The sequence below is a fragment of the Chinchilla lanigera genome, unplaced genomic scaffold (genome assembly GCF_000276665.1).
Source record: "Chinchilla lanigera isolate Chin_1 unplaced genomic scaffold, ChiLan1.0 scaffold00009, whole genome shotgun sequence".
NCBI classification, from domain to species: Eukaryota; Metazoa; Chordata; class Mammalia; order Rodentia; family Chinchillidae; genus Chinchilla; species Chinchilla lanigera.
This window is the reverse complement of record NW_004955410.1, coordinates 25,212,545-25,232,415: the sequence shown is the minus strand read 5'-3', so window position 1 is coordinate 25,232,415 and position 19,871 is coordinate 25,212,545. Positions and strand designations below refer to the sequence as shown.

The window sequence follows — 19,871 nt, the reverse complement described above, 5'->3', positions numbered from 1 at the left end:
GGAGTCTCACTAAGTTGCTCAGTCTATCCTTGAACTTGCAATCCTTCTGCCTTAGCCTCCTGGGTAGCTGGAATTACAAGTGTACTCCATCATGCCTGGCTAAATCATTAACATTTATTTTTATTTTTATTTTGTCTTTTTGAGACAGGGTCTCACTATACAGTTCAGGCTGGCCTTGAGCTCACTTTGTAGCCCAGGCTGGTCTCTAACTTGCAACGATCCTCTGCCTCAGACTCCAGAGTACTGGGATTACAGATGTGTGCCACCACGCCCAGATGTGTAGATCATTAACATTTAAGTAATTATTGATATGGTTGGCTTTAGGCTATTCATCATTTCATCATCTTTATCCTCCATGTTTTTTTCTCCCATGTCATTATTTCTTAGTATTCCATTGTCTCTCGACTCTTTAATTATTAGTTTACCTCTTTATATTATTACTTTAATCATTGCCCTAGGAATTATATGCCTAACCAGAGCTTACTTTTTAATATAGTGCATCAAAAGCTGTATGAGAAGCCCACCCAATAGATTTTTTATTTGTAACTCATTGGATAAAACTGGGCCTTATCTCTACCTTTAGACCAGTCATTGTCCCTGGATAGTGATGGGGTTGGAAAAACTAAGACCCTTATTCTGGAGCTGGTGGAAGAATCCATCTACACTGAAACACAGGGCTCTTTCTACTTTCTGAACAAGCCAGTATTTGTGAGCAGGAAAGAGGGAGAGTGATTATAGGTTAAATAACAGTCAGTGTCTGCCACAGTAATTAATCTTATCTAATATACTTAGCTTCCCAAATTTTTAATCTTATCACATTTTAACATAATTCTTTGTTTTTGTTGGTGCTTTGCTTCAGTAATGTATTTTAACTAAAGAACGCTGTTTCCTTCAAGGAATTGTACAGTCTATCTTTTAGATTTGTTGCTTCACTACTTCCTGTTTCCATCTGGGTGTTCAGCTGGACTAGGATTGTCTGTTAGAATGAATTGTGAACATTTGTGTAAAGCTTGCTTGTAGTAGATAATAGTTATTTTGTTTTGTTTTTCTTCTGGTACCAGGAATCGAACTCACGACCTTGTGCTTGCCAGGCAAGCACTTTGCCGCTGAGCTAAATTCCCAGCCCCAGATAATAGTTATTATCTATTAGTGAGTGAGTATATATAACAAATGAATGGATAGAGGTTAACCATTATCTAACTACAAAAAAAATTTTATGAAGAATCATTTCAGTTTTATTCTAGCTGATCAGGATTTCTCTCAATGACATTATTTTACAAAAGGAGACAATCATAATTTTTTTAAAAAGCACAACAGAAAAGAGGTTGATTTGTGCCATTTTAAAAAGAAGTTGGGTGTCATAAACAATGTTACTTATAATCTTGTCTTTAAAAGCTGAAGTAAAAAACAAAAAAACACATCAAATTGGGGCTGGGGATTTAGCTCAGCGGCACAGCACGTGCCTGGCAAGCACAAAGGCATGAGTTTGATTCCTGGTACCAGAAAAAAAAAAAAAAAAAGCTGAAGTAAAGGCAAAGATTTTGGGTATCTTTGCCTTAATCTATTGTAGTACAATATGGGGATGCTTAGGAAAATATCCTTCACTGGGAGAAAAAAGAATTGGCATCTGCAATGTTTAATTAAATATAAGATGTTTGGTTTCTGAAAACCAGGCCTATAATTCTGAAAGCACATTTCCTATTTTCTTTTCTAATAGGAGCTTGCAGCTCTTTTATTACTGATAATTGAATTATAAATTCTCTTAGGCAGAGACTGTATTTTCTATCTCATTAGCAACTTGTATGTGTGGAGGGACAGGTTATTTAGTCTTATGATGATTTAAAATTTAATAAATGCATGCACACATTATCTTACTGAATTTCCTTAACCTTACAAGAAGAAATGCTCCCCTTTTGTGAACAAGGAAGCTAAGACTTAACAATAAACAAAGTGCCTCATTTCCCAGGATTTGTACTTGTTAGGGATGACCCTGGGAGCTGATGTTGAAGGCTGTTTCCTCAGGTCTTCTGGGTTGCACAAGTTCCCTATAATTGGGCCAAGCACAACCTAAGCAGAGAATTTCCGCCACCTAAATGTTTCCCAGAAGGACAGCATGGGAAATTTGGGAGGGAAAATCATTTCTTGAGCAGGGCTGTCCTACTAAGCATCTATAGATTTCACCCACTAAGTATTGCCTCCCTGGCATTGTAAATTCCATAAACAGTCCCTATATTACCAGATGCCCCCTGGAGGTGATACTGTGTCAGTACGCCCCACCATGCTGCCTCTGTGTCGTGGACACAGGATTTACAACCCCCAGGAATAAAAACACTTGGACAAAGCATTTCGAACACGTTTAATTGCATACACAAATCTTCCAATATGTAACGTTGCTCTAGGACCCTCGAGGAAATGTTTGGGAGTGAAGAGTATTCAGAATTTTTTGAGAAACAGGACTGCCAAAGTTTAGAAAAGGAGCTACAGTAGAGGTAGAAGAATCACCTTAAGTAAAACTACATGAGTAAGAATAGAAGTGTTCACACAGTCCCGAGGAAGCCGGAGGTAGGAGGATCTCAAGTTCGAGTCCTGCCTGGGCAACCTAGTGAACTCCTGTGTCAAAATTTAAAAATAAATAAATGGGCTGGGGAGGTAGCTCTGTGGTGGAGTGCCCCTGGGTTCACTCTCTAGTACCACAGCAAACGAACCTCACACTGATTCATTACTCTGTACTGGACACTTTGCTAAGCCACTGACATTCGCTATCTCATTGAATTCTCACAACAGCATCGTGCAATTTTTGCTACCATTACTCTCATGGATTAGTAAGCTACCATCATCCCTTGCCACAGCCCTTGATATAACACTGGAGCACAAAGGAGCCCTGATCTTTCTTCTTCCATGTGTGCCTAAGTGTATTCCATTTTCCACAAAATCCATGAGAATCATTTTTGTAGAGGGAAATCATGCCGTATCACTCTTTTGCTATACCTCTCCTGCTGTTTCTTATCACTGCATAAACTCTGAGGTCCCATGGTGGTCCGAAAGGCACACATGCCCTGGCCCCGCAGAGCTCCTTGACCTCATGTCCTTCTACCCTGACCCACGGTGACCCTCCAGCCAGGCCAGCTCCTTGCCATTCTCAGAACAGTCAAGTTCAGTTCCATCTCAGGGTCTACCACCCCACTCCTCCCCCCGACGCTCTCCTGCCTCTTGCAGTCTCCAGTCACGGCCCACCACCTGGAGAGCCATTTTCTAGGCAAACAAACCTCCCTTCTTCACCTTTTCCCCTTTGCCTTGCTTTTCTGTACAGCACTTGGGGCCACTTGACACTACGATAAAAGTCCCTTTCCCCTGCTATTCATGGCTTCTCCTTTCATAAGAAAGTGAACATATTACAGGACACTTGTCTTCGGTGCCCCTGAATCCTGTTCTCTTAGATGACTGGCACATTAATAACTCAATAAATATTTGTTGAGTGTACGTGATTTAGAGAAGTGAAATAACTTTTCCAATGTTCAAAGCTAATGGTGGGTGGGTTAATATATTCTGAACCCTCAGCCTGTCACAGAAGACTCACTTTGGGAAGAGACATACAAATGGCAGAGGGGCTTACGATAGGAGATGGGAATGGGAGCAAGGGCTTTCTTCTCCCTGCCGGGAAATGCTCAGTAGAACCTCTGTGTCACTGTTGTCTTTCTAAATCCATGCAATAGCCAGGAAGAATTGTATAAAAGGTGACGCTAAGGTGCATACTCTTCAACAAGTCAGGAGTCTGTCAGTAAATTGGATCCAAAGTGCGCTGCTCTTCCTGGGCTTTGCAGTTGCTGGACAGCTCCAGAGGCTTTAGAATTGCAGAACCAGGACTGCAGTCCACCCACTGAAATTTGCTTTAGAGCCTTACTCAGGGTTTTCATTTTGCCTCCCACTTCTTGGCATTATGTCCTTTGTCCCTTTCTCCTTCTGTGCCCTCCCTCCCTGGGGGCCTCGATAGCTGTATGTTGAGTACTTTATATTTTTTAAAAAAGCAATTTTACAATTTAAAAAAATGGCTTATCTCTTTGGCTAGGGGGAAGCAAGGGATGTCGGCAGACTAGATTCTCCAATGATGTGGACACAGTTTCTTGCTGGAATTTCCAAAGTCAATTTAAATACGATCTGAATTTTCAGAAGATTGTTTTTAAAATATAGACATTCGAGAAGACAGCCTTTGAGAATGCAAATTTTGAAGAACTTGGAATCTTTTCATTTTGAATATATTAACCACAGAGCTTGTCTAGCTGGATATCACAGTGTGTACAACATAAGGAAATTATCGTAATAAAAACAGCTTCCCGCCTAGCTGGTGTTTGGTGCTATCTTTGCCCTACACCAGTTTTTGTATGTTATTGGTTAGAAAAGTAGCTGTGGGTTCAAGAGATATAAAGCACAGAAAATTGTGACAACTAGCTCAAAAACAGTGAATTTCAATCATAAAAGTATGATTTGCCGTATGAAAATGAAACTTACAAGAGGTTGTTTGCCTTGCTGTTGGGGACTAAACGTGATTTAATTGAGGTAAAAGTTTAAGAGTGCTTAAAGATCACATAGCAATTAAGACAAAAAAATGCAAAGCATCTCACAGGCAGGAATAAAGGTGCAAAGAAGGCTTTTAATGTGAGACTTCTGCCTTAGTTACTTTTCTCTTGTTGTTGAGACAAACACCCAACACCCAAAGTTAAAGTAGGAAATGTTTATTTAGCTCACGGTTTGTAGAGGTTTCAGTCCATAATGGGGTGACTCCAAGGCAGGGTGGCATACGGCAGAGGGGTAACAGTTCACGACAGCGGAGGGCAGCCAAAGCAACAAGGGAGTGAGAAGCCTCTTTCTGTCCCTTACATCGTATCCAGCCGACTGAATTAGGGTGGTGCCAATCCAATCAGTAAACTGATTCAGCAATTACCTACCCTTAATCCCAGCATCCTTGTTTTTGTCAGACAGCAGTTAGTATTGGATTGATCACACACCCTAGATTCAACCACCTCTGAAAAAGCCCCGTCTAATACTGTGTGAGGCTTTGGAGGAACATCTAGACAAAACCACGGTAACGTCTCACATGCCTTTGGATTTCAGGGGTCTGGTTCCCAAAGGGATGACCCAACAATCTTCAGCACATGTTGGGCCTTTTCCCGTAACTTCTTGTATAATTTTCACATATCTGTAATTTTTGGTCGTATGTCTGGAAATGTTTTTGTAGGACAGCATTTAGATGTAAGTACCTCAAATAGAACCATAAATGGAGCTGTAGCTTAAAGTGTATGTGTGAGGGCAGGTCATGCTGTGACACCCCAGCACTTTGCAGCCCAGTGTAGCTTAGGGTAAAGGAAGATGATAGGAGAAGGTTACTGCCCCCACAGCCCCACAGCACTGCAACCTTCACGTGCAACCTCCCCATCCGCCCCACTTTCGGTTACATCGCGTTCATCCATCCATGGTGTAGTAGGCCCCAGTTTTCTGTTGATGAAAGAATGTTTCTTTTTTGGTATCAGTAATTATAATTGTTTTATTGTCCCAAAAGAGTGATAAAAATCATAAAATCGTTATTGTCAGTGGTTGCTGTTTTCTCCTCTACTGATTATACATGAGTACTAGGGTTCAGGGCAGAACTTCATTGAAAAGACACCCTGAGAAGCAGACCTCATTAACATTCTCCCACAGCAAATAAATGCTGTGGTTATGGATTGAGGAGCAAGGGAACTACTCAGTAATGCAGACATCCTGTGCGTGGAGGATAAGCAATGGCTTACTGATCATTGTGCTGTTAATTTAAACTGCAGTTAAATTTAAAGTTCTATTTGAGGATGATTGTGCTTTAGAAGTGAAAACACTAAGGGGCTTGGTGTTTTATTTTAATGTTCCTCTTGCTGGACATAGGGGATCAACGAGTGTTGAACAAATGACTGAACACACCTTTTTTGAGAATCATATCCTTTCCTTCTAGCACTTACTATCCCAAATCTACCTTCTAATATGCTAATTCCATCTCCAGTAAACAATCTAACTGCAGTTACTTTCAACCACATTCTATTAGAAGAATTTGTGAATCTGAGACTCCTCAAAAATATCTTGATTCTTACGATGTCAAATAAAGCCCACATACTATTGACTGCTATGCATATGTCAGAAGAATGAGGTAAGCCCTACTTTCTCAATGATCCTAACTTTATGGATAGCCTATTCCTGTTAGTAAGATGGGACCCCTCAGAGATCATCTCACACAACTTTCCTCTTTCTGACATTTGGAAGAGAGAGCTTTTCTCTGGCTCAAAACCCAAAACATTGATTGCCATAGCTGTATGAGAATTTTTTTAAAAACCTATAGTCCAGTTCTCTCATTTAATAAATAAGAACCTTGAAGTTGGGAGTGCTTTAATGATTAGTTCAGTTAAAAGGTCTCACTGTTAGTTAGAATTCTAGAGCTAAAGAACAATGATAAATAGTTCAGGCTAGTGACAATGACTACAGAACAGTGACCTCTGGAATGGAACAAAAGAGGCAAAGAATAGATGTTGAAACAGTCCATCTTGGTTCTTAGGAACAGGCACAAACTGAACAAATGAGCTAGAACTACATATATACACTAACATGGAAATATCTCCAGACACCATTAAATGAAAAAAGTAGTTGTGAAGTAGTCTGTAGTATAGGAGTTCATATATATCCATATAAATTAATAGTGTATGTTTTTCTCTAGACAAGGTATGGGTGAATGACTATTTAAACAAAAGTTGAATTCCACCCTGAAAACAGTGCAGGGCTCTAAGATTGATTATGGCAGTCAAAGGAGAGTTTGTATATATCTACAGTATTTGAGTGTTTTAAGGAGAATGTATGCATTCATTGCTTAGAAATTAATTTCATCAGCTACTCAGGAAGCTGAGGTAGGAAGATGTCTAGCTAGTTCAAGGCCAGCTTGAGTAACAGCAAGACACTGTTTGTGCTGTAGTTTTTGTTGTGCTCCATGTCACTCTCATGGCTTTGTTCCTATCACTATGGACTGTGCTCTGAGAGGTTCATCCTGCTGTCTTAATCCCAGTGGAATGTCTAGATTAATTCCACAGTTTTAAAGGTCATAATCTGACATACAGGGAAAAGAGGGAGACAGTGTTTTGGGCTTATCTTCCAAAAAGTACTCATTGCCCTCTGCTTCACACTGGTTATCATTTTATACCTTAAACATAACAGTAATGATGATAATTAATAATAGAAAGTGTACATACTACTCCTACTAAATGACAATCACTAAAAGGTCTTTTGAACACTAGAACTCTACCCAAGACTCCCTCCAAAGCACCTGCACACATTGTCATACTTGTCTAATCTTCATTCCAGTCTGTGAAGTAAATCCTGTTATTCTTCCATTTCATAGATGAAAAAAGATTGAAAGTAACCACCAAGCCTGACTGTGGCCTCATGAATGGTGGGTAGATGCACCCGGGTCTGACTGTCTGGACTCAGAAGTGGGCACTTTTTGGAGAAACACTGGCCACCTATGTCTGTAAGAAGAGCGCACAGGTTGGAAAATAGAATTTTGTTTAAACCACAAAATGCAGAGTTTGGGAGACTCCTTCTGTCTAACCTGCTTCCCCACTGCTTCCTCCTTGAGATCCTCTGACTCTTTGTACTGAAGGTCGCAACTGCCCTTGGGTTACTACATCAAGTACATAATTTTATCAAGTAGTGTGTAGTGAGGGGAAAAATATTCTCCTTTGGAGAGTAAAAATCCATCTATTGGCATGCACAGGACTAACAACTGTGTCTCAGTTACTAGTTTATGGAAAACAACCACAGTAAATAAAAACAGCAAGAATAGTCTTTTAAAAGAGATGGGATCTAGCTGGCCTGGGTCACTGAGTCATCCCTTTTATTGTAATATTTACTTTGAATGTCAGCTGTTATCCTTAAACATATGGAAAAGCATGAAGTAGTAATTTTTAATTACTGAAAATGATCAAAAGTGGTAAGTTTTGAAATTATTTTTATACTTTATAAGGAGCATGTATTTTTCAGAAGGCTGCTCAGCTTACTGTAAGTAATAGTTCTTCCCATGTCCCCTGCCTCTGTCTAAACTTTAGGAATTTTATTTCTGTTTCTCTGTTCACAACCAAAACATCTCAGATGCATCATTGAAAATGTGAGTTAAATCACAGGGAAAACATATAAATATATGTGATAGAAGAAAAATTCTGAGGTGTCCTAAATTTAACTACAATGGAGAGAAGATATAAGGGGAATTAATCAGTTAACAGCTATGGGAAAAACCAGCAAAAGACTTCCACATTTCTGAATGCATGTTCAAACACTGACTTATAACTCCAGGCAGTTAAGCACCAGGTACCACCATGTTGTTCTTACAACATTGGCTGGACTATTAATCCCAGTCAGCCTAGAAGCAGCAAAGCTTGTCCTTGTGAACTGGCCTTCTTATGAACTGCCCTTGGCTTTGTATTATCCTGCCCCTCTGACCTATAGCAAATGCAGGCTCAATGTAAACAGTCTGTGTCTTCCTTTTGCAAATTTTCATTACAAAAATGCTCTTGGCTCTTAGGTTCTGCAGACACACTCTAAACTGCTCCCTAGCCTTCCTGCTGGTAGTTGTGGAACTTGTCCCAGGACCTGGTCCTTTTCCGGCTGGCATTTGTAATCATTTGGTAAACCCTTCTGTTTCAGAAATCTCTGTCTCACTATTTCAGCTTAATGCTGATATAGAAAGATAGCTTTAATTGGAAAAATTTGCATAACTTGGGAGCCATTTATATATACATATGTGTATATATATTTATATTCGTGTTTTACTTAAAGATGAGGGCATGGTTTGAGGAGAGCATCCTTAGGTGACTTTGCCATTGTGGAACATTACAGAGTACACTTGTACAAATTAAGATGGCCATGATATTACTAGGTAATAAGAATTTTTCAGCCCCAGTATAATCTTGTTGGACTACCACTGTATACAGGCTCCATCACTGACTGAAACTTGTGATTCAACACTGATTGCATTCTTACAATTGCAATCAACACTGATTGCATTCTTATGCAATGCATGGCCTGACTATACACACACCTACCCGTATGCACACAAAACTCAGCCACACATATACAGTATATATATATTGCTCTTTAATTGGGAAAGGTTGCGTTACTTGAGAGCCACTTAATGAGGTACTTTACAATTCTCCTTTTGCTTCATGCAATCATATTTTTGCCTAGAGTGCTAAATTGGTTTTTTGATTCCCGCTGAATAATGCCTAGGGTTGCCACCTGTAGTTTCAAAGATGCACTAATATTTCCATGTTCCTTGTGATATTTCCCTTTTGGAAAGAACAACTCCACTCCCTCCTTCTTTTCCTCCATGTGGCGTAACATGTGTGCCACAGAGATGAAGCTTGAATGTCATCCTTCTGTTTTTATACGTGTAAACACAGCAAATGGGTCTCGTCTCCCTTGCACCTGTTCTGTACCCTCCCCCACGGTAGGGCCCAAGACAGGAGAATGATTTAGCAGATGTGAGCCCCGATGTCGCCACTGTGGGGCTTATATCACCTCTGCCAACTTACAGGTCGCTTGGCTCTGCTGAGCTCCCCGGTTACCAGGACTACCGCACTTCCAAATGCATGAGGAGTTTTGACAAATGTGTGGAACCCATTTCTGCAAACAAAGCCACTTATTTTAGGCTGAAACATTTGCAGCAAAATTTAAATAATTTATCTAGAATGTGTCAAATTGAATGCTTTCATGAAATCTTTTTGGATTTCTTTGGTTGAACATTTATAAACTAAAAGCCTTGTTATATTAAATTTCTCAAATAACTCTCTGCCACTACTACTAACAAGCTGTATGGACTCAATGTTCCCAAAGCAGTCTCAGGAATCAGAGCCTGTCCAGGAGAAATATCTTAGGTCATTACTGAGGCGAATTAGGACTTCAAGTGTTCTTTACTCAATATTGAATGTTTGGGCAAGAAAAAGGATTTTTGTTGGGTCCAGCTGCCACTAAATGTTGTCCATTATATTACAAGCCAATGACCTAGAGACATCCACAATCCCACTCTCTTAAAAAAAAAAATTGTATTTCATGGAAATATTGGTTGCTGAAAATTGTACTAAAAGTATAATCCTAAACCAGGTGTGGTAACGAATGCCTGTAATCCAAGCTATTCAGGAGGCTGATGCAGGAACATTGCAAGTTCAAAGCCAACCTGGGCACCATAACAAGACCGTATCTCAAAATAAAATAAAAAAGGCTATTCATGTAGCTTAGTGATAGAGTACTTGGCTAGAATGTACAAGGCCCAGGGTTCAGGCCCCGGTCTTGCAAAAAAGAAAAAGAAAAGAAAAAAGGAACCCTTTTAGTTAAATTGGTATTGCTCTTGGAAGGCTGATCACACCTGGAGAACCAGCCCAAAGCTTGTGCTTGGCCTTAGTGTTTCCGCAGGATTTGTCCCCTCGGGGGCTGGCCAGCACCTAGGGGTGAGGAGCCATTCTTGGGAGCTGAAACTTCAGAGGGTATGGGGAAGAGTGAGGAGCTGTGTAGCCTTGCTGGGAGAGCCTTGGACCTACGGAGTGGTCTGTCAGCCTAGAGGAGGTCCTGAGACATGCTGCCCCTTTCATTCTGTAGGGGGCTGGCTGTTTGCCTCGAAGTGATTTCTGACATATTTAGAAGTACAGACACAACCTTTTCCTTCAACCATCTTCCTCCCTGCACTTTTCTTCATTAGTGAGTCTTGGTTACACAGCTGAGTGGGTTTCATCTGGGCAGATTTGTGTATGTGGGAAACACTCTCTGCTCATCCCCATCCCCCCATCACTTCTCCTGCCCTCCCCTCCCCCAGCTTCCCACTTGGGGGGTTTCCATGTGTATAATGCATGTTGATTATATTTGTCTCCTCTTCTATAGGAATCTTAATAAATGTCCCTGCAGGGTCCAGGGTTTTACGTGTCAAGGATATTTTGAACATGTCTCCGCGCTGTCCAGGCCCCAGGACAGGCTGCACTCCGTGTCCCCCTCTCCCAGTGCAGTGATCTATCGGCCGGAAAGGCCCCTACCGGAGCACATTGTGCTGGGCTGTCACGGGTGGCAGAAACTGCTGGCCTCTCTTTCCATGACCCACACGACACTTTTGCACCTCCAGCATTTTCCGCACAAAGCGTGCACGGGAGCAGCACCCGAGTGTGGTTCCGAAGCCTTTTGCTTTGAAAGTCGTCTTTCTCTTTGGCCTCTAGAAGTCCAGTGAGAGATCTGAACCCTCCTGCTATCTATGTTTGGTAAGCAACTGTTAAAGTTTTGAAAATTCCTTGTTTTCACTCTATTTTAGAAATAAAATAGATATGAGCAGAAAAAAGCACTTGCTTCTCAAAGCTATACATCAGGAAAAATGCTTTTATTTATAACTTGTATTAGTTGTAAGCTGCCAAACAGCAAATTTACTCAGTTAAGAAATTAACACTGAAAAAATAACATAGCAAATAACAAAAAATAACATAAAATTATTTCCACCATTGTTCCCAGGGTTGAATGGCAACATAGATAATTTGGTCAAAATATATCTTTAACTTTTTTGGTACATGATTAATCTGTTGAGTCTTTGATTATAGCTGGATGAATGTTTCTCCCAAAATAACTGATTTTGAGCATTAATAATAGGCTTCTATTTGTTGATGACAATTGCTATGACTTTATTCTGTGCGGTAAAGCCCTTATAGTGAATTGCATAATTAACTTTCTGCAGTTGGAATTAGTGCAGTATAAATGGATTTAGAGGAATTCAATTGGAATTAAGTCAATTAAGCACATTAAGTTTTGCCAGTTTATGGCCGTATTTTTCATTATTTGATTTTTTTCTTTCCTAGCATGAGGTAATGTTGGGGGAATTGAATGACATTGAAAAATCCAGAAATGAGGAGAAACAGATTGAAACCACAAGCAGCAGGAGCATGAAGGGGGAGTCAAGAGCTTTAGGTAAGTCTCTGGTTAGACATAACTCTAGAAAGCTCTACTTGAGAAAGGGGAACATTTACCCCTGTGGCGTAAATGTTCTGCATTCACTGCCTCTGAAATTGCGCCATTCCTCTGTACACAATGGCTTTAATTAAGCCTAATGAAGGTTAAAAACATAAGCAATCAAACATTTGTCCTTTTTATGTACCAATGTTGTAGAAAAATCTCAATTGATTTTACTAATTTAAATGCCACCAGACAATTAACTGTGTTTTCTCTTCCAGATTTTGGGTGCATCCTGATTTTTCTTAATTATACTTAAAAAGCATATTGACTCCTTCATATACGCAATTAGTGGTCTAATTACTGCAGTGATGGGTGAAAATGTCATCTCCTATTCACACTCTTACACTGTTCATTGTAAATTATGGAGTTGGATGTGTATGACCACTTAGGAATGAAGGTCAAATTAGGACTTCAAACCAAGAAGCCTGCATCCCAGAGAGGGCACCTCACCCCACATTAAATGTTCACAGTTTGTGCCTTGCTGTCTAATTGAGAAGAGCAGTAGTACATCAGGAACTCATCCCAGATAAGTTTCCAAATGGGAATATTTTTACAATACTCTTGAAAGATATGTAGATGAGGCTCTTAGGCAATTTGTTGCAGCCTTAGCTCCAAAGCATCATTCAGATCTTCCTAGGGCTTCTCCTGGCCTCAGAAGCCATCGTGAGCCAGAAAGTGAAGCTCTGCTCTTGCAGAAGGAGGGTGATTTTCATTTTTTTTGTGGTGGCGGGGGGATAAAGCATTTGCTTAGAAGATTTCACACAAGCGTGCTTACCTTAAAAAGATATGAACATTATAAAGCCCAATACTTATTTATATTTAAAAAACACAAGATTTATTTATATATATATATTTTCAGATTCATTTATCAAGTTAATTATCAAGTCTTTATGGAGTTAGTTATCATAAACACAGGTTAACAGCCACAAATAGGCAAGAAAAACCCCATAAAACACAATTTACTAAATCAAGGTACACTTTTAGATACATTGTCCATGCCAGATTATAACATTTTTTTTCTGTCTGTTTTTCATATTGTCCATCTTTTATTTTGCATTTGATATACTTTTGTTATAGGTGAGTGGGTCAAAGTAGTCCAGGTTGTGTACAACAAGGAAAGAATTGCCAAGCATACATCTCATCGTATGTAGTAACTTTATTGAAAATCATGGGCAGAAGGGTGAAACTAGGGGGGAAAGGGTCTTTGTAACCCAGGCTTTCAGTATTTATAGGGTCGGGCATCCACTGGTCCTAGGTGCCTCCACTGTCTCTCTCTCCCACTGATGTCAGCAATCTGCACGACCTCCTAATCTTGAGCCTGAATAATCATTAGGCTGGTGTTGTGTTTATAGTTGAATGAAGGGAAGGGAATGACTCACCTCCTTTGCTTCTAACTGTACTATTCCTTCCTGAGAGCCCTGGTCCCCTAAAATCTTTGAGCAGAGTTGCAGGAGGAAGTTTTATCTTCTGTAGCTACTTTTGGCTGAAGAAGGGAATTGACCTTACCTTCACGGTGACCAAGGAATTTTTGCTCTGATTGATCTAGGAGTTCAAGCTGAGCCCTTCCTTCAAAGATTTCTTGATAATCCATAGATGTGGAAACAGGTTGTGATCTCAAATTATGGTCAGCACAGTAGTTTTGACAGCCTCTGCTGTATTGCTACTGTTGCTAGTGATTCTATTTGGTCTTAGAGGAAGGCAATACTCCAGGGAATTTGTCTAGGCTGTCTGTCAAGTTCTTAGGTAGTGTGAATTTTATCTGCATGATCACTTGAGGTTTGGCAGTCTCTAGGTGAAAATAAACAAACTCTCTAAATATGACCAAAGCATGAGTGCTAGAATGTAAAAACAGACCGGGGAAGGAGATGTGTCAGATTCTATTCTTAAGGAATTGGAATAGCGATTATAATCAGCTGGCTCCTACACTTGTCTACAGGTGTAGCTAGAAACTGTCCACAGGGGACAGTGATTGGAGCTCCTTTTTTTGTTTAGCCTATATTGTTATTACTTTTATATGTCTTTGGCTATACTCCCCTGCTAAGTGTTCAAGATCAGGTTAAAGAGAGATCTGTGTCAACCAAAATTTACCCCTTGCTGTCTATCAAAGTCAGTTAAGTTTACCCAGACATTGCTTTTGGAACCATGTACAGAGTCTCTCAGCTCCTCTGCCAGTATCACAGGGATTCATTTGGATGGGTCACAAGTAAGACTGTGACCCGTCCTAGCTGCCAGGATGGGTCACAGTCTTACTTAGCCAAGTGGCTTTCTGTGACAGTTTGGAAGACTTCTTTGGTGACCCTTCTTTTTGGTACACTGTGTACTGGTTGTCTCATGTTCTCTGGGGTCCAATAATGCCCTTGTTTAGGGGGTTGGGTGACTCACCAAAGTTGAAGGATCCTATTGAGAGAGGTTCTCTCATGTCCTAGATATTTGTTGACCTTGGAGGGTGAAGGCCAAGTTACTGACTACATTTAGGTCCAGTTACCTTTTTATTGTTGGTCTCTAAGCCTTAGTTGTTGCATATCCAGTAGGTCAGTTGCACCAGTATTGAAGTGGGAGGGATGAATTTAGCTATTATATTCTCATCTGGATATCAAGCACTTTGAAATATAAAATATAGCCAATGTTATTTTCTTACCAATCATAGTTATCTTAGAAGTTGAAATTCTATGGAATGTTGATATAGACAAAAATTGTAGTCTAACAGAGAATACTTGAGATCAAGAGTCACACATAGCATTTCAGCATGACAATTATAATGACTTTATCTTTGAAACACATTTAAATGTCTGTCCTAGTATACAATGGCCTTTTTAGCCAGTTATCTCTGTCTGATCACAAGACATTAGATGATATGAAGAAACTCTCACCTAATTTGTTATCCTTCATTGGGGTGCCCATTAAAGAAAAATGCACCTGTCTATAAACATACCTTAGAAGTTTATAGTGTCTAGCCTTTAATTTTTAGTGTAGACATAGTCTGGACTGCTTGATGCCTTAGCATCTCAAAATGTGATATGTACATAACATACACATAACATAAACTTTTAAAAATAATCATTTGGCTGGTGGTCTCTTGTTGGCTTGACATGCACCTCTAATCACAAGTGGCTGGAACACAAGCAAGAGAAAGGCAGATGTCTGAAATGAAAATATTATCACCATAAACAAACCTAGTTTTAAGTCTTTGAAGATCTGCACACATGGAAGGCATAAATATATTTAATACACCATAAAATCAGTAAAAATGAGTGTCTCAGCTATATGGAAACCTTTGCCTCTTAATTTAGCTTTATACCAAGAGCATCTTTTAATAAGAAAACCTCATTGTTTTACTCATAGAAAACTTAACCTTTTGATGATAAACAATGTAAGCATATTGCAATAATATGTCTAGCAGTTGGAGGGTGTGTCCCCCATTGGACTATGGAAATTACTGGGGGTCCCACTAGTGAATAAAGAGTGGAACAAGTGTTTCTAGGTAGCTGGTCCTTCATTCACCAAGGAGAGTCTTGTTTAGTAGTTTTCTCAAGCCTAACAGGTCCCCTTTTAGTTATCTTAATAAATTTTTCAGATGACCTATGAAAAACATAATATTATTCTTTTCTATTTTATGAAAAAAGGTAAAATTTCATAACAAAATAATAGGAGAATAACAATAGTTAATGCATTGCACATTGTTATCTTTAAAGCCTTTACTCAGAGTACAAGAAGCCAGGTGTGGTGGTGCCTGCCTGTAATCCCAGTACTCAGGAGGCTGATGCAGGAGGATCGTTGCAAGTTCAAGACCAGCCTGGACTACAGAGTGAGCTTAAGGCCAGCCTGAACTGCACAGAAAGACCCTGTCTCAAAAAGACAAAAACAAAAACAAAAAGCAGAAAAACAAAAACAAACAAACAAAAACCCCAAAACCCCTCTGAGTACAAGATATGGGCAAAAAATATCTCCAATTGATATAAGTACAAACCCTCCTTTTCAATGAACTAAGACATGCTAATAGTATAACTAACTTGCAGTTTTCCTCCTTTCCCTTCTGTCCTTTACCCTTTCCTACATCTGAGTTCCTTTTCTCTTTTGAACAATTTCTTCTCATTTCACAAAATCTATTGTACATTTTAGAGCTATTAACTCTTTCAGTTTCTCATGCCAGGGAGACAATATGATGTTTACACATGTGAGTCTGATTTATTTTACTTATGAGTATGGTCTCACGTTGCATCCATTTACCTATTAAAGTCTCCAGTTTATCCTTCTTTATGGCTGAGTAGTACTCCATTGTATAGAAATACCACATCTTTTTTATCCTTCCTCAGTTGATGGGCATTTGGATAATTTCCAATATTTAGATATTACAAATTGTGTTGCTATAAACATGGGTGCACATATGTCACTATGGTATGATGTTTTAAATTCTTCTGGGAAGAGCTCCAGAAGGGGAGTAGCTGGGTTGAATGGTACCTCTAATCCTAACTTTTTGAGGAATCTCCATAATGATTTCCACAGTGGTTGCACCAGTCCTCACTCCCACTGACAGTGGGGAAGGGGTCCTTTTTCCCCACAGTTCCTCCAGCATTTACCATTGGTTAATTTCCTGATGATAGCCATTCTTTCTAGAATGAGCTAGAATCTCAGTGTTGTTTTAATTTGCATTTCTCGAATGAGCAATGGTGTTGAACATTTTTTCATATATTTATTTTCTGTTTGTATGCCTTTTTCTGAAGAGTGTACATTCATCTCAGATGCCCATTTTTGGATTGGGTCTTTGAATTTGGGGGTTTTGATTTTTTTCAATTCTGTGTTCTAGATAGAAGTCCTTTGTCTGTGGAATTTGATAATCTACAGTCTTAGTCTTAGTAGGTGGGACAGGATTCCCACCCCAGCAGGATAATGGTCTATTCCTATGGAAAATCCCCAAAAGGTGGTCCATTCATGGGAGAAACAGAGCCACTTGCAAGTGAAAGGGAATGGGCAGACCCATTTGTAGTTGAAAAGGAGTTGCCTAGGTTTGCTGTTTTGGGAGAAGGAAAAAAGTAAATAAACTGGGGTTGTGTTCTGAGGCTGCAGTTTCTTTTCTTTTTTCTTTCTTTTTTCTTCTGGGAGAGGATCTCAGTACATAGTTCAGGCTGGCCTTGAACTCACTGTGTAGCCCAGCCAGGCCTCATACTTGTGGCAGTCCTCCTGCCTCAGCCTCTGCAGTTTCTCTCTAAAGTACAATTTTTAAAATTTTCCTTTTCTTCTCTCCTTACCTTTTCCAGCTCTCATATGCCCTGTGCTTCATCACGATTATTGAACACTTATTAAGCTTCATCAGTGGACTGGCTTATTTCAGTTTGTGGGCCGACTTAGGACCATCTGTCCTTCTCTAGACTCAGACGTTTATGGAGGGCTTTGTCAAGCCAGAGCTAAAAAGGAACTGGGTTCTCCCTGAGGTCCTGACTAACAGATCCAAGCTTATTGTAGTTCACGGGTTTGGTCATCCCTCGTTGCATACTGGATGAAATGGCCTTGATGTGTAACTGCTGCTTAGCTTCTCTATTGCCTGTGTTATTATTCCACTCAGGCCCTTCCTGAGACTCAGAGAATGCCACCATTGGCTGATTATCAGAGGGTGAAGCTGCGAAGCCTTCATCATTGGCCTGCTTTGCCACCTTTGTAATCCTTTTTTCTCTCTACTGCTATGCAACAAGAGATGAGGATAAACTGGACATCTTACCAGTTCAGATCAAAAGCCATTATTAGGGTGTAGAAATCACCAGCAAACTTTTTAGGATCTTTAAAGAATCTACCCAATTTTTCCTTGTACGTTTAAATATCTGTTATTGGAAAGGGAACTACCACAAGGACTGTAGCATCGGTGCCTGCCCCTTCTCACAGGGGAAGAGCAGTGGTGGGCTTAGATGTTCGGTTCCTTGAGTCTACGGCCTATGGTCTCAACTCCTTTGTTTCTAACTGTACTACTTTGGTTTTTCTCGTGTAAGAGAAACTATTTGATATTCAGGCCTGTGTGTCTGATTTATTACACTTAACATTGTAGTTTCAAGGTGCATCTATTTTCCTAATAATGACTCAGGTTATGACAGAGACAGGGAGAGACAGAGAGACAGAGAGAGAGAGACAGAGAGAGAGAGAGAGGAAATTTTAAAATCTCAAGTCTCACTTGTTCCACTGAAGTGGCAAGTCTCTCCGACCACAAGAACACTGTGGGGGTAATACAGAAACCTGAATATAAACCAGCTCTCAGATGATAACAGAGAATTACTAGTGTTTTGGGGAGAGATAATAGCATTGCGATGATGGAGGAAAATGTCTTAATTGTAGGAAGTGTGTGCTGAAGGAGTAACATGTCATGATATCTACTATTTATATTTGATATACATTGAAAATACACACAAAGATAAAGCATATATGGCAAATATTAGAAATAAAGCTAGAAGGGACAAAAAAAGAGAGAATAGAAAGAAAAATGGAAAAGTTTTTATAAATTAGGAGGAAAAGAGGAGTTGAAGGGAGGGGAGGGAAATGAGAAAAAAGAAGAAACAAGATATATCATGTACAGGTACAGATCTCCTATGATGAATGGTATCATTTTATATACCTAAAATGTACCAATAAAATTAATTAAAGTTTTAAAAAGCTAGATACTGGGTGTCTGAGCAATCACGGCACAATTTGTTAAAGAGATTATGCATCAGTTGGAAATGCTTTTGTTACAAATAAAATTCAGGAGACAAAGGCTTAAACTTTTTTTATTGGTACATTGTAGATGTATATAATGATAACATTTATCATAGGGAATTTCTACCTGTACATGATATAGCTTGTTTCTTCTTAAACTTTAAGCACATTTTTTAATAAATGAGAATTTCAAGAGTCACCCGTAATGCTTAGTTCAGCCACTCAGTGATGCCATCCAGACCCAGCTTGTTCTGCCCATTGCCTTGGCATCTGGAGCGGCTTCGGACATGGTTGGTTCAAGATGGCGAGACAGCTGCTGAGCTCTGGGCATCTTGGCCACATTTAAAGGCAGGACGTGGGTGGGGCAGAGCAAAGCAGACTCCCTCTTGCACTTGCCTCTTTCATCAGAGAGTGAGATATTTCCCAGAAACCCTTGGGACTTTTCTGCCAAGGCCTCTTGCCTAGAACAGTCCTGTGGCCAGTCTTAGCTGCAGGGCAGTCTCAAAATAGAACTGTCCTGAAAGAGTGACACTGACATCTGCTGTGACTCATCCCCTTGGGCTATCAGTGGGCAGTCACCCAGCACAAAATCAGCATTCTGTTCAGGAGGAAATGGCAGCTACTTGTCATTTGCTACACAGAGCCCTTTTTCTTAGAAAGGAAATCGTGCTATTTCACTAGATGACAAAAGTGATGCTAAATGAAACTATAAAAAACTCATCCTGCGCTGTAATCGTGTTGATGTTTAACGGGAGATAAATGGTGCCCTAAAGGAGACTTTAGGTTTCTTGTCTTTGTGTGCATAATCTGTTCAGTCAAATGAGATGGGAATATTTTACCATCCACAGAATTACCTTGTGCTTCATTTTCAATTTTAGTAATACGTTTCAACATACAATTCACTTTTAAAGGTTGTTCTCATTATGATAAACATTATGCAGTGGAGTCATATATACACGACTATTCATCAGATTATTAGCCAGTTGGTTGGGTGTCTTCTAAATGCTAGGTGCTACAAGTGGCTTACATTGTTCCTTCATTTATGCAGAAAGGATGTGCCTGGCTGATACAAAAATCGATAAATTAAATGAGTCATCAAAGCTAATAAAGAAAGAAAACTGAAAGTTTTCACTGTTCTAATTTCCACTTACTCCCTA

The 19,871-nt window shown here is 39.7% G+C and overlaps 1 protein-coding gene across 1 annotated transcript in view; it reads left to right on the top strand.

Annotated features, from left to right (window-relative positions):
* LOC102011631 (solute carrier family 40 member 1-like) overlaps positions 1–19,871 on the top strand; it is a 42,749-nt gene that overhangs the window by 5,221 nt on the left and 17,657 nt on the right. The window contains exons 3-5 of the mRNA XM_013510582.1: positions 7,406–7,551; positions 11,168–11,300; positions 11,886–11,994. Of these exons, the coding sequence (XP_013366036.1) occupies positions 11,895–11,994 (100 nt within the window). The 5' untranslated portion in view covers positions 7,406–7,551; positions 11,168–11,300; positions 11,886–11,894. The remainder of the gene's footprint in view (positions 1–7,405; positions 7,552–11,167; positions 11,301–11,885; positions 11,995–19,871) is intronic.